Consider the following 13149-nt stretch of genomic DNA (forward strand, 5'->3'; position numbering starts at 1 on the left):
ATTTTGTTACTCTAAATATAGCTGCACAGCTGAAGTCTCTGCAGTAGCAGCCTGACCGAAGTAAACAGCTATTTTCAGCTGTGCATAATTCAGGTACAGAATCTTGTGATCAGCTACAGCTTAGCACAACTCTCTAAAGGCAGAATGTAACACATACCAAGAAAATCTTCATAGCTTTCTGATTCCCTTCATTATTGAAGTTTTTCTTTAGAGTATGCTAAATCTTAGTTATCTTTGGAATAGCAGAGAGGCAGCTAAGTGGCTGTCACAGAATTTTTCTGGCTCAAATGTGCCAAAATCTTTGCTTGAGGCAACTGTTTTTGCAGTGTCTGAACAATGTTGCATGACTCTTGACAGTCTGGAGTAAGCCAGTTTTCCTCCTCCTGCCTGGAACTGTCTCTTGCATTGAGGAGCTGAATTACTTCTAGAAATCCTGCTCATACATCTGGCTCTTAAGGGAGCGCTTTGCAAATATCTCTGCAGCTTTCCAATTGTGGAACAAGAGCTGGGCTCAGCGCAGCTGCGGGTGCCAGGGAATAGCTAATGCCACCTTGCAGTTCTCACTGTTAGGACCTATATAGTAAGTGTGCGTAAGCCAGGGTTGGTAGTCCGCACAGTGGAGAGGTTCTTGCTGGCTCACTTCTTAGGGTTCTCAGTTTGCTTATCTGCAGTTACAGATAGGATAACATAGAAGGATTGCATCCTTTTATGACAGATCTGTTACAGGGGTGCTAATTATTTTATATTCATATTTTATGTTTGAGTTCTCTTAAATTCTGATTAACATTAGAGCTTGAATTCTGTAACCACATTTTATAAGGAATCTTACACCAAGACAGTTTCTGCAAGTAGCTGGCTGTCAGGGTACCATGAAGGTACTGACTGAACATGTTTTTTAACACAGAAATGCCTTTTGCGGTCGATTTTCTAGCCTTATGTTATTGTCAAAGCTTGTTCTCGGGTGCTTTGTTTTATGCAGTCATTTCGAATGTGGCTGGTCTTGAAAGGACAGTGAAAGAAGCTTCTTTAGGTACTCACAAAAAGACTAATTTGAATAAGAAAGTAAACTTTACCACCAAGCAGAAATACTTTCAGCTGCCTTGCTCTGCACTTCTTATAATAACCTTTCTTAGTGAGTATTTAATGTCACAAAATTATTCTGCTGACAGTGAGTTTTAAATTAAAATCAATTTGTAGAAAATCTTGATGAGGGTGACTGCTTATTTCACATAAAGTTACTTGTCCCTGAGAAATTCTGATTCCTTTGTGTTACAGCTTTCTGCAAAGCACCATGAGTGGATATATAGTAGTACACACTAGAAAATGGATAAGACTTAGATTTTACTGCCACAGTGGACAAACTGTGTGTTCCCGAGGCAGATACTGCTGGCTTTCTCTGCTGTCTGAAGCTTCTTTTTCTTTTTGTCATCTGAAACAATTGTTCCGTCATTGAAAAATGCCCATATGCCATCACTTGCCTCTGTTCTTATTTTCATGCCAGTGCCTTATTGGATCAAAAGCTAGGAAAAATAAGGAGATAGATGCTTATAATGCGGGCAGAGTCCTGCCTGCTGCACTGATATTTGGAGCACAAAATTGGAAGCTGGGGCTAAAACATGGTAATGACCTGGAAAAAAAAAAAGTAAGTGAGTTTAGGTAGCTTGCACATGAAGAAAACTAGAGGAATATGTAGAGCTAATGCAATTTTCCTGCAGTTCCCAGACAGCTGGGATGGTTTGGGGTTGGTGTGATTATTTTAGAGTCCTGTTCTTCAGGGAATTAATAAAGAGCCTGTTTTCTGTTTTGCATGCCATAAAATGACAAATGTTGGTGAGCATGGCTGAGCATTTCAACACTGCTGATTCAAGGAGCTACTATCAAAAGCACATCCTTTGTGGCCTGCCCTAATTATCTTGCATTTTCTTTTAAAGCGATAAAATAATTTAGTTTAGTATTTTTGCAGCACTTTTAGCTGTGAAAACATCTTACAAATGTGAAGTAAGGTTAGAGTCAGGTTGTTGATAATGAAACTCGAGACTGAAGTGGGAGGGATGCTTGCTCTGTTAGTACAGCTTGAAGACATAAATTTAAGCAGTAGGAGGAAAACTGGAGCTCAGACATATCCCTTTTTGCAAAAGTATCATTAGTGGCCAACTTCCTAAGTTATGTGCTAAAGCTATTTTATTCGACTGTTTTATTTATAGCACTTTCCTCACTGTTAACTTCGCCAGAACTTCAGTTTTTCCCACCACTATAACATGTCTAAAAAATTGAAGGTCTTTGTCTCAGTCTGCATGGGTGTTGTGGGACACAGAGAAGGAAACTACCATGTGGGAGAACCTATTTACTTGCTTGAGATGCCATAAGATGACTTCATCGTGAAAGCTTATCTTGTTAATGCATTGCAAGATTTGTGGCTGGGTACTGAGGCCCTCCAGAGATACGAATTTGTAATACACATCTGAGTGATCGATAATGAGTAGCATGCTTTATTGTTGTTTAGTGAAAAGATTTACAAACATACAGGGAGAATTGTAAAAAAGGGGGAGGAGAGATGCTTTACTCTTCTGATTTGGTAAATATGTCCTTGCTTATTTTATAACAGAACCAGTAGGGTACCCAGTGCACTATTTGGTTAGTGCTAGCATGGACTGATGCCAAGGTAAACCCGAGACATAAAATGAGAAGTTGTAATGCAAGACGGTGATGAGTATTGATTTGTCTTTGAGGGAGACTCAATCATTTAAGTATGTGGAAGTGACCTGCAGTGTGAGGTACAATGTCTAAAATGCTCTAAGTCTTCCAGAGATTTCTCAGCCTTATGTAGAACATGGAAAAAAAAATAAAAGAAAATGGAAGTAATACATGAGGAATCTCTTACGGCCTGTGGAGGTGTTAATATGTGGTTAGAAAGTGCTTGAGCTAATCCGAAATGTTTTTGCAGAGAAAAAGGGGTGTTCTTTCACCATCTGGTCCTGCTGCTTCTCTTCTGCTGACAGTGGTGATAGTTTAACCCCTCTGCACACAAGTTCATCTCAGTAATCCTGCAGGAAACTCTGCACTCTCTTTGCCATGATGGTTTTATACAGCGAGAACGGGCTTGCCCCCTTCAACTTGCCTTGTCTGATTTCATCCTGCACGTGGAGGACATGGGGAGTTTCTGCCATGGCTGGGTGGAAGTGGAGCTATTCTGAGCTAGGTCTGCGTGCCGAGGAAGAGCAGACAAAGTGAACTGTTCAACCTTTCCACGCCTGCCGCATGCATCTCTTGAGCAATGTCAGAGCGATCTTGCTGTCTGTGCTTGGAGTTGAGGGCCTGTCATAATGTTCCTGCACGCTGCAGAGGCTGTGGGCCTGGTGTTTTCAGTGTGCAGAGAGATGTGGAGCGTGGCTTTTCTCCTGCTGCTTAACTGGCAGGAATCTGACTGTCTTTTGGCAAGCTCTCTTCCCTTGGAGCTGTTCTTGAATGTTTCTTTTGGACAATTGTATTACACTGAGGATTCATTAAATCTGAGGATTTTCTTTGACATAAGGCACATGTAGATACATCCATCAACAGGCATCTATTTGACATTAGCAGGGGTGGAATATGAAGAGCTGCTGTGCACTTCACTCCAAGTCCACAAAATCAAGAAACTATTGAATTTAAGCCAAGGAAGAGAACTTCTGCTGCTGGACTTCCTAAGCAACCTTAACAGTGTTGGTGTTTTTCCTTTACCTTGCTGTGCTGGCAGCAGGCTTCTTCCTGTGCAAACATGCGTGGGCATTTTGTGTGATTGCTTATATCGGGCAATGATAGCTTCATAAGGGCTTATAAGCCAGAGGGCTGTGGGGAGGCCCGTGGAAGGCTTTGAGGTACATGGCTTGCACTGTAACAAAACACTGAATTCCTGCATGGTGTTGCTTGTTTGGTTTAGTACGATCACTGGAAGACCTGTGTGTCTGATTCTTTCTTTTACAAGGGACAGTATCATACATGGAAATTATGAGGATTCATGAGACTTGGTTAAAAAGCTATTATAACGTGCTAGATGGTGGATAAAGTGCAGTTAGCTGTGTCCTGTAGGGTAATTCGGTGGTGCTTGAGCTGTTTGAACTCCCAGGGGGATATTGGCCCATTTTCCTAATCATTCCTTCCTGGAACAGTCAGTGTCTTGCTTGGAGTGTTTTGCACATTTGACAGGGAGCAGTTTCATCAAAAGGATATTGGTATAACTCACCTTCTACATCTCATTCTTAAGAAATGGCTTGCTTTACACTGAGATAAAGATCAGTATTTGAAAACAAAAGATAAATGCTTTTATCTTGCTTTTTTCCCATAAAAATCAGTGCATGTGCATTTACTTTCTGGTAAAGCGTAGCATGCCTGAGAAGACTGCTTAATAAATCAAACACTTCAAAATTGAATTGGAGTGGAAATGGAGAATGTGTTTGAAAAGTGTATGTTCTGGACAGGTTATTAAAGTGAGATTTGCAATGGCTAAGGCTTGCAGCTTTGCGCTGCACAGTTCAGTGTGGAGGCAGCTGTAAACATTACCGTGTGGGGTGGGGAAGACCAGCCATGTTCTGTTTTCATACTCTGTGCCTAGGCTGCTGTTGCAGTCCAAAATTTCGGATGCTGTTCACGTGCTGAAGCTGTCAGTGGTCTACACAGGCTCCTAGGAGAAGGTGGACCATGATGTACTTCCCAGCAACTCTTTTGCTGTTCTGCGGGCACAGGTCTTTTGGAGCGGCATGCTGGGCATAGGGTGCAGTGGAGTCTCATCTTTGGCAGCATCAGCTTTTACTGGCTCACTTCCCTCTACAACTGAGGGTTTGTGTTATTTAACAGGGTGATGCCCTCTCCTTTTCAGTAAGTCAGCTGATAACAGATTGCAAAGAGGAGGAGGGTAGGAGCTGACTGCTCTCTTGTGATTGTGGCAGTTAGTGTGGAAGCTACAGGCTTGTGCTGACCGTAGTGAGATTGTAACATGGAGCGAAACCTGAGGAAGTGAATGCGGTGCATTGGTTGGTAGGAGAAAATAGAAGGTTGTGCTAGATCTGTGTAGGGACTGGGAAGGCAGCAGGTCCAGAAGACAGCATCATGAAAGAGGATTTTGATGACCTATAGTAGAGGAGCTAGTTTTTTGTGGTTTGGAACAAGCTAGATAATAAGAAAACTCTTCTTAATCTTTCTGCAAACTATGGGTTCCTTCACAGAACTTTCCTTTGCAATGTTGGTTTAAAAAATATAAAAAAATACTGTCAGACAGTGACAACTAGCCTTCCTGACCTTCAGGCCTTCACCATGGGTGTACCATGTGATACAGAGAGCCAGAGTACTCAACATAGTTTGAACCTGAGCATTCCTCAGGTGTCCCAAAAGCCCAGTGTGGGCTGGGTTATCTGTCTGTTTCCCTTTCTTAATGAAAAAACTCAATAATGGTAATGCCAGACAGACCCACTTCGGATCACTTGCAAGCGTTTCAGCTTCCAAGCACAGCTATTTCAAGAGTTGCAGGCTGACTATTATCCTGTTATATTATCTCTGGTTAAATGCAACTAGATATTTTCAGATTTCATATTTTAAAATTTAGCCATTTTAATAATTCAGTATTGAGTCTGAGGTCGACAGATTTTCCTAACTGATATATCATCCTAAGATAATTACAATAAAAGAGCTTATTTGATCTTTTATTGTAGTACACTCTGAAGCATGCTCTTGCACACCATTATTCATGCTGCTCACGATACATGATTGCTAGCACAAGTCTGGGAAGATGTGCTAAATCCTGGAGCAGGATTTAGCATGCATTAGCAGGTGAAGTATGTATCCAGCTCATTCCAAGGGTCGGTGTTGTGGTACTGCACGCTATATAGCCGATGTGTGGCAGAATTTTGTTCATACAGACATGAAAAGTTCAAACAAAGGTTCCTCTGGCTTGGTATTGTCTGGTACTCTGATCAGGAAGGGTCACTCTGGGACTGTTGACTCTTCTGGCTTAAATAAATTTCTGCTGTAAAGTTTTTCGGCATGGAGGAAGACACCACGTTCACACTCTCTTTGGACTAGTAGTACGCAGCTAGTGTTATGGTGAAACTAGGTTAAGTATTTGATGATAACTCCATGCGCTTATTTTATCTTTGTAACGACAGATATTTTTGTATTGTATGGCATATGTTATTTTCTCTTAGTTAACTATTTTTGTTGTTTTTTCTTTGTTAGATGAGGGCTATTACCAAGGTGGAAAGTTTCAGTTTGAAATTGAAGTTCCTGATGCCTACAATATGGTGGTGAGTATTTGTCATTAAGGTAGCAGTTGTCACTTTAGATTTCCTTTCCAGGTGAAAGGGCTTCAGAGGGAACTTGGCATTGAGACTAAGAAAGGATCTTCTGTCTGTTGTAAAAGTATCACGAGATTGTAGAAAAACCTTGGTTACCTGGAATTTTTGGATGTCATCTGAACTCCTGCTGAAAGTTGGGGTAGCGTTAAAGTGTGATTTGGTTGCTCGAGGCCTGGGACAGTTGGCATTTCAAAATCTCTTATATTGGAGATTCCACTGCCTCTCTGGGCTTCTGTTCCAGTGTTTAATTACCTTTGTTGTGAATTTTTTTCCTGTGTCAGGTCAGAATTTCCCTTTTTGCGGCTTGTCTGTTGCCTCTTGCTTTATCACTGTGCACATCTAAGAAGAGCCTGACTCCATCTCCTCTATACCCTCCTATTGCTACCCTGTAGACAGCAATAGGGTCCCCACCTTCAGCCTTCTGTTCTCCAGGCTGAACAAATCCAGGTCCCTCAACTCTCCTTGTACTGCATGTGCTCTGGTCTCATCACCGTCTTGGTGGCTGCTGGGCTCACTCCAGTTTGTCAATGTATCTGGTACTGGGGAGTTCAGTATGGGAACTGTTCAAATGGGACACAATATTCCAGATGCAGTGTCATGAGTCTCAGGGAGTGGGAATAATCATTTCTCTGGCTATTCTTTTGTAACTCAGTGTTTGTAAACAAACAGCCTTAAGGCTTTTATTGCCTCAATAATATTACTCCTTAAAGAAAAAATAAGTATTTGCAACTGTCTGGCAGAGGCTGCTCAGAAGTGGAGATGATTCAGACCTGAGAGTCTCCCTTCTGGCTGTGGTGCCACTCTCATCTGTTCTCTCCTGTTAATTATTCTTGAGATCTGCATTTAATGATTATTCTTGCAAAAAATGATATATCATGAAATAAGTCAACAGAAAGGACAAGTTTTTTTTTTCTTTTTGTTTCTCTGGGGCCTTCAAACTGGTGCTTGTAGTTCTGATATTGGACTTAGGTGCTCAATCTCTTTTGAGAGCATGCAGTGGAGGACGTGGAAAGCACAGGTATGGTGACAAGTGGCCTGCTTTAGCACGCTCCGCCAGTTCTACTGGTTGTCTCCCAGGCTGTTTAGTTAAGTATCATTAAAAAAATAACAGTTTCAACGGTTATTAAGCAAATGCTTTCCAGAAATTAAGAAACGGCTTTTCCACAAATGATCGCGGTATCTTATTGTAGATAAATAGAAAGCTGCAGACAACTTGGCCTTTTCAAGCATGAGAAATGTCGGTGGTATTGTACTTCACTGAAATTGCAGATCCTTGCAAGGGAGGCGAGATGCAATTACAATAAAAATAACTTCAAACATTGTTTTCAGAGTTTAGCTGTCAAAAGAACAATATTAACTCCAAAAATGAAAAACGGTTGGGGCACATGTCTGGTTCTCAGGAATTAACACCTGCCATTCTGTGTTCTGATAGTTTGATATGTAAGGAAGCTAGAATCGTTTGAGCATTCGAGTTGCAATGTTTGCATTTAGATATATAAATAGCAGGAAGAAGGAAGCACTTTTTTTTTTAGTTTGAATGGTTTTGATAATTTTGCTTGCTTTTATAACTTTTTTTCCCCCATCCTTCTGCTTTCTGTTTTCTTACTTTTGGTGTTGATAGTTCAGAACTCTTCTTTCAGGGAGGCTGAAGAATGTGTAGGGGAGGATACTAGAGAAATGTGTCTGGGAAAACCTTTGGCTTTTGTGTTCAGATGCACCAAGCCTAAATGCAGCATCATATATAGGTAGTAGTTGCAGTCACAGCATTGTTTATATACACGTACGAAGGAGGTGCAGTGGTCTGGAATGTAATAGCTTGAATTCCCTAACTGAGCTTGGAGAATGGTGCATTAGCACTACTAGTAGAGTAGAAAGTTATGTTTCTGAAAGCAGAGGAGTTGGGTTTGCATTCCAGAAGATGCCTTCCCAAGTTTCCTAATATTCCGTTATTTATAATCTATGAATGCATGGGACATGCACAGTATCTTCTAAAATGTTCACGCTTGTAGAGGACCATAGCACTTCTAAAAGAACTTCCAATTTTCCTCCTCCTTTTTTTGATAGTTGTGCTCTCCTTTCATAGTAATATTGGTCAAGGATTATCTGCTCGAGCTATTTTTTTTTAAGTGTTTAGGGTCCTGGCTGTCTTTATTGATAGACTTCTATCTAAAGCACCTCCATGTACTAATAGTGTTTGCAGTTGTATGGTTTTGGTTGTGTGGTTTTTTTAAGTTCCCCTTAACCTCACCAAAGAATTTCATACTGTAATACAGGCCACTTTTACTAGTTTGTGTAAATTATGCACTATAAAGGCAAAGGTGGTCGTTTAAGGTTGACTACATCCTTGTTCTAACTTGAATAAGTTGTGCCATTGCATACCTGAGAAACATGGCCTTCAGTATAAAGGGGGAAACCCTGTCATGTTCTCTGCTAAGTTTTTAGTCATCTTCAGTAATAGCAGTTTAACCACTGTGGCAATGCTGGGCACAGGGGAACATACACAATATACTCATTTTAATTTCTTAACTTTTTGTGTTTAAGGTGTTCACCTAAACAACACTGCTGCAGGAAAGTGTTTCCTATGTGTTAACGGGAGAGCTGAATGTTAATTTTGATCTGGGATTTTCTGATTCTCGATTGCTGTAATTAAAAAAATCTTCTGGTTTGTTACAGTTCCCTGCTCAGCACTGGCAGAAAATCTACAGCAAATGTTAATTAGATATTTTTAAATTCTGAGTACCTCTCATTCAACACAAAAGTAAAAAGTTTGCCTTTGTGCAATTTAGAGAAAAATACAGTGGGTTGATTGTTGGGTTATGGTCAGGTTATTAATGAAAATGCATATATATGTTTAAAAACAGATGTTCTTTTTTTTGTAGGCTAAAAAGATTAGTTAGAAAATGGATTCAGGCTCTGGGGCAGGGCTATAATGACTTGCTAGTCTTGTCCGGTATTTTTACTCCCAACACAAACATGCCCTTGAGGTGCAGCTGATGAAATAATGGGTGCTACAAGACTAGGGACCTGGTGCTTTAAGGAGTGGAACCTGATTAATAGTACAGATCTGGTTTAATGTTCATGTAAAACTAAACTGTCTGCCACTGCAAGCCAGGCCTTGCTTGCAGCTCCCATGGTATTGTGTTGTCGGAGTAGACAGGCCTAGGGACTCTCCAGTTTAGCAAGGTTTTTATGACATGAGGTGCCTTAGGCGTGGCCAAAAGCCAGGAATTTAACAGGAGAGCTCTGCTTATCTTGGTCCTTTTTCAGGCCAATATGTTAGTTGTGGAAACAGCAAATAATTGAAAGGGATTTGGTTCCTGAAGGATCAGATGTCACAATTACAGGGCTTCCATCTACCTCTTTGGTGACCCTACTTTATACAAGTCTTGGGTTGGAACCGATGAAATGGGAATTGGGCTCATGCTCCGTCACGCCTCCGTCTGGAAATTTTGAGGTGGTGCAAGGAAGCCAGGGGACCTGAACCCTTGGGCAGTTCTTGTGTCAGGGCCCACTCCTACTGTAAGGCAATGCCGCTTCCACTTGTTGAGCTGGGTCATCCAGTCCATCAAAAGCACAGGGCAGTGTGGTTTCATTTTCTTCAACTCTTTCCTTTGTACTGTGTGCTTAGCTGTGTTTGGTGTGCAGTTTCAGCCAATCTCAAGAAATTTGTCAGGAACTGGTAGGGAAGAGTGACTGGCAAGAAATATGTTAGAGCTACGCTTAGCTTGGTCTCTGGAATCCATATTGCTGTTAATGCCTCTTTTGGGAATTCTGTTTTGTAGAAACTATGAAGAAAAAAACCTGTAGTTGTAGTTGCAGGGCAGTTCACAAGAATGCTTTGTGACTATCTAGAGACAACGTTTCAAGAAATATTGATTCCAAATTTCTGTTAGGAACGCCATCCCTTCTCTAGGGAAAAGGTTGTGAAGTGAAAAACTACAGTTACAGGACAGATAAAACATATCTGTATTAGTACACCTATCACGTTAGTGATTGGCTTGCCAAATTGATCAAGATCTGAAACTGTTAATTAAGTTCATTTATTGATGAGCACTTTATATCCAATCTCTCATTGGGTGAGAATAATGGAGGGGAGAGATTATTTGCTGCATTTTTCAAAGAAATGAGGCAAACTTGATCTGAAGCTTGTTCTGCAAAACTTCTGCCAAAACTGAAGTCAGTATATGCGTAGTTCTCAAATGCTTGCAATGCTTTCTTGTACCATCTGTACATATTCACTGATATGTTGAAGTGGACTGAGAATGGACGTGAAAGTCAGACAATTTCCATTATCAAAACTAATAAGAGACCCTAAAAGATAAGTGGCTGCTTAGAAATGGAGAAGAAAATGAATGCATTCACTGTTGTGACCCCCAACTGAGGCTGGATCTACCTGTGCAGCTTTCAGTACCTGAGGTGAAGGAAGAGTTTGAGCAATGAAATAAATGGATTTTGTAAGCTTTGTTATGCAAAGTGTCACATGTATGCCCTGGAGGTGGCTGGAGGTATTCAAGTGAAGCATCCTCTCGAGGAAATCTTGTGTGGATTTGTTGATCTAAGAAAGACTCAAAGATGACTTGGAACAAGCTCGAAGGAGAATTCTGTCTGAAGATAAATTTTATGGTAGTGCTGCAGTTGTCCTGTCTGTCTAACAGAGGAAGAAGAAGAGAGAAAGAGAAAACCTTTGTCTTACTGTCAGGAGTGGGTTTTTCTAATTTTTAGCGATGAAAAACACTTTGATGGAAGGATAAAGGAATTCTTTTGTTTCCACGATACAAAAAATGAGACACAGTTAATTCACTCTGACTGTGAGGATTTGGAGGTGTTTGTTTTTTTTAAAAGATTTAGTTTGTATAAAGCTTACTTTTTGCCTACTCATCAATACATTCCCTGTTTGAAGGTGCATATGGTAGACATTTACTCTTTTATCTTGATCTACTAGCATGGAATAAATACTGCTGCTTTCCCTTTCTTGAGAACTAGACATAATCTTTCAAAACAATGTGAAGGTGTAGCTAATGAAAAACTGTGCTGTTAGAAAACTTCTTAGTAGAATATTTGTTCTGAAGGTAAAAAGTTGGAAGCTGTTTTCTGCATGCCACTTAATTTTTAATAACGCCATGTTTCAGCACTGGGGCAGTCAGTGTCCTTTGATCTATTTGACAAACATGAAATAAGAGTGGAGAAAAGTCAACATCTACATTATAAATTGCAGATTTGTTGAGGTGATAGATGTTTCTTCTTTTAGTGCCGGACAGGTATTGGTAGCTCAGTACCATGCATATTTCCTTATCTCTTCTCCAAAGAGTCTTAGTTAAAAAAAATTTTACTAAAAAGATAATTGGGAAGTTGAGAACAAAGCCATGTGACAAAACACATCATGGCGCTATGCAAATACAGCTATTTGAGCTATTTTGTCTCTTGACTGAAGACTTCATGGGAAGCAGTGGAGGAAAATAGCTCCACATCTATAATATGTGATTTAATTGAAGTTACGAAAGGTATTGGTCTGTGCTGATGTATTCCAGTACGTTTACTATAAGAAATCATCTGCTTGATTGAAAGCTGCAAATTGTAATTTGGAGAGCATGGGTGGAACACGTGCTGTTGCTAAGCTACTGGGATTTTTATGACCCACTCTTTATTTACTTCACAAAACTAGAGCAAATGAGACCATTTTAAGAATCTGTATTTCAAAACCCACTATGGAATTCAGAAATATGGTGATCTTGCCTGAAAATAAGTTTGGTGGCTTTTTATGCCAGTGTCTTAAGTTCAGATGTAACGCGCCTTCTTGATGCTTCTTCTGCTACTTCCTATTCAATTGTGAACAGGGCGGTCTGCATTTAAAAGAAGCTGTTCTTTTGACGCAGTTACTATCATTGCAGCCTCTGCTGTTTTTTAACAAACCCCTGACTTGGATAAGCATTGGGAGAAAACATTTAGTAGTTTTCTGTTTTAAATTGTTGTCTTACTGGTTAAGTGTTAAGAAACTGAATGACATGGAATGTTTTCTTTCCCCTGAAGTAGACAGGAGAAGAGAGTAAATTTTCTTAGCTTTCTTTAAAGTTATGTTTTTCTAAGAAAAAGCCTAATACTAGCCCAACTTTTGTTAAGAGTTGAGAGAAACTAAAGGGCAGGGAAAGCTGGTGTAACTCCTGTAAGTTATATTATCAGGGTTGTTAACATACAAACATAGGCTGTGAATATCAAATATATTTGTCTTTATCAGTTCTGTGACTTGTAACAGTGATATAGTTTTATTTTAAAGGATGACATCATAACTTGTTTTCTCTCCTGGCAGCCTCCAAAGGTAAAATGCTCGACAAGAATCTGGCATCCGAACATTACAGAGACGGGAGAAATCTGCCTAAGGTAGCAACAGCATTCTGTTTTTTTACCTTGGAGATTTTTCTGTGTAATAAAACATTGTATGTAGTTTTCATGTCAGTATTTTTTCAACAGATTCTGCAAATCAGTGGCATGTGACCCTTAGGAACTTAGAAATCTACTGAAAGTATTGTTCTTGCTGTGTGTTAGAGGCCATGTAGAGCCTGGCTCTTCAGGTTCAGACTTAAAGTTTTGTTCTACTTAAGGTAAAAATGTAAACTCCAATCTCAACCAAACTTAGCTGTTTTTTTTTTCTCCCTCCATAGCTGAATAGTCCTCAGGCCCTGAGAGGGCTTAAGGCTTTACTTGTTTAATGCCTGAACATGTTAAGTGCTTGAAAACCATTTATATTTCAAAAAGGAAGGAAAAAGTGTTCCTTAAACTTTGACAGTAACTATTCTATATTTGCCGTTTATTTATTTTGACATTTAATGTC

At 40.0% G+C, this 13149-nt stretch overlaps 1 protein-coding gene across 16 annotated transcripts in view; it reads left to right on the forward strand.

The window, feature by feature from the left end:
* The window catches only part of UBE2F (ubiquitin conjugating enzyme E2 F (putative)), an 83375-nt gene that overhangs the window by 17035 nt on the left and 53191 nt on the right, over positions 1-13149 (forward strand). For 13 of the 16 annotated variants that reach the window (XM_075153747.1, XM_075153753.1, XM_075153746.1 and 10 more), the window contains 2 exons: positions 6205-6272; positions 12628-12698. In XM_075153747.1, coding sequence (XP_075009848.1) covers positions 6205-6272; positions 12628-12698 — 139 coding nt within the window. The remainder of the gene's footprint in view (positions 1-6204; positions 6273-12627; positions 12699-13149) is intronic. The other 3 variants (XM_075153757.1, XM_075153762.1, XM_075153758.1) reach the window with 2 other exon arrangements.

The sequence above is a fragment of the Calonectris borealis genome, chromosome 6 (genome assembly GCF_964195595.1).
Source record: "Calonectris borealis chromosome 6, bCalBor7.hap1.2, whole genome shotgun sequence".
NCBI classification, from domain to species: Eukaryota; Metazoa; Chordata; class Aves; order Procellariiformes; family Procellariidae; genus Calonectris; species Calonectris borealis.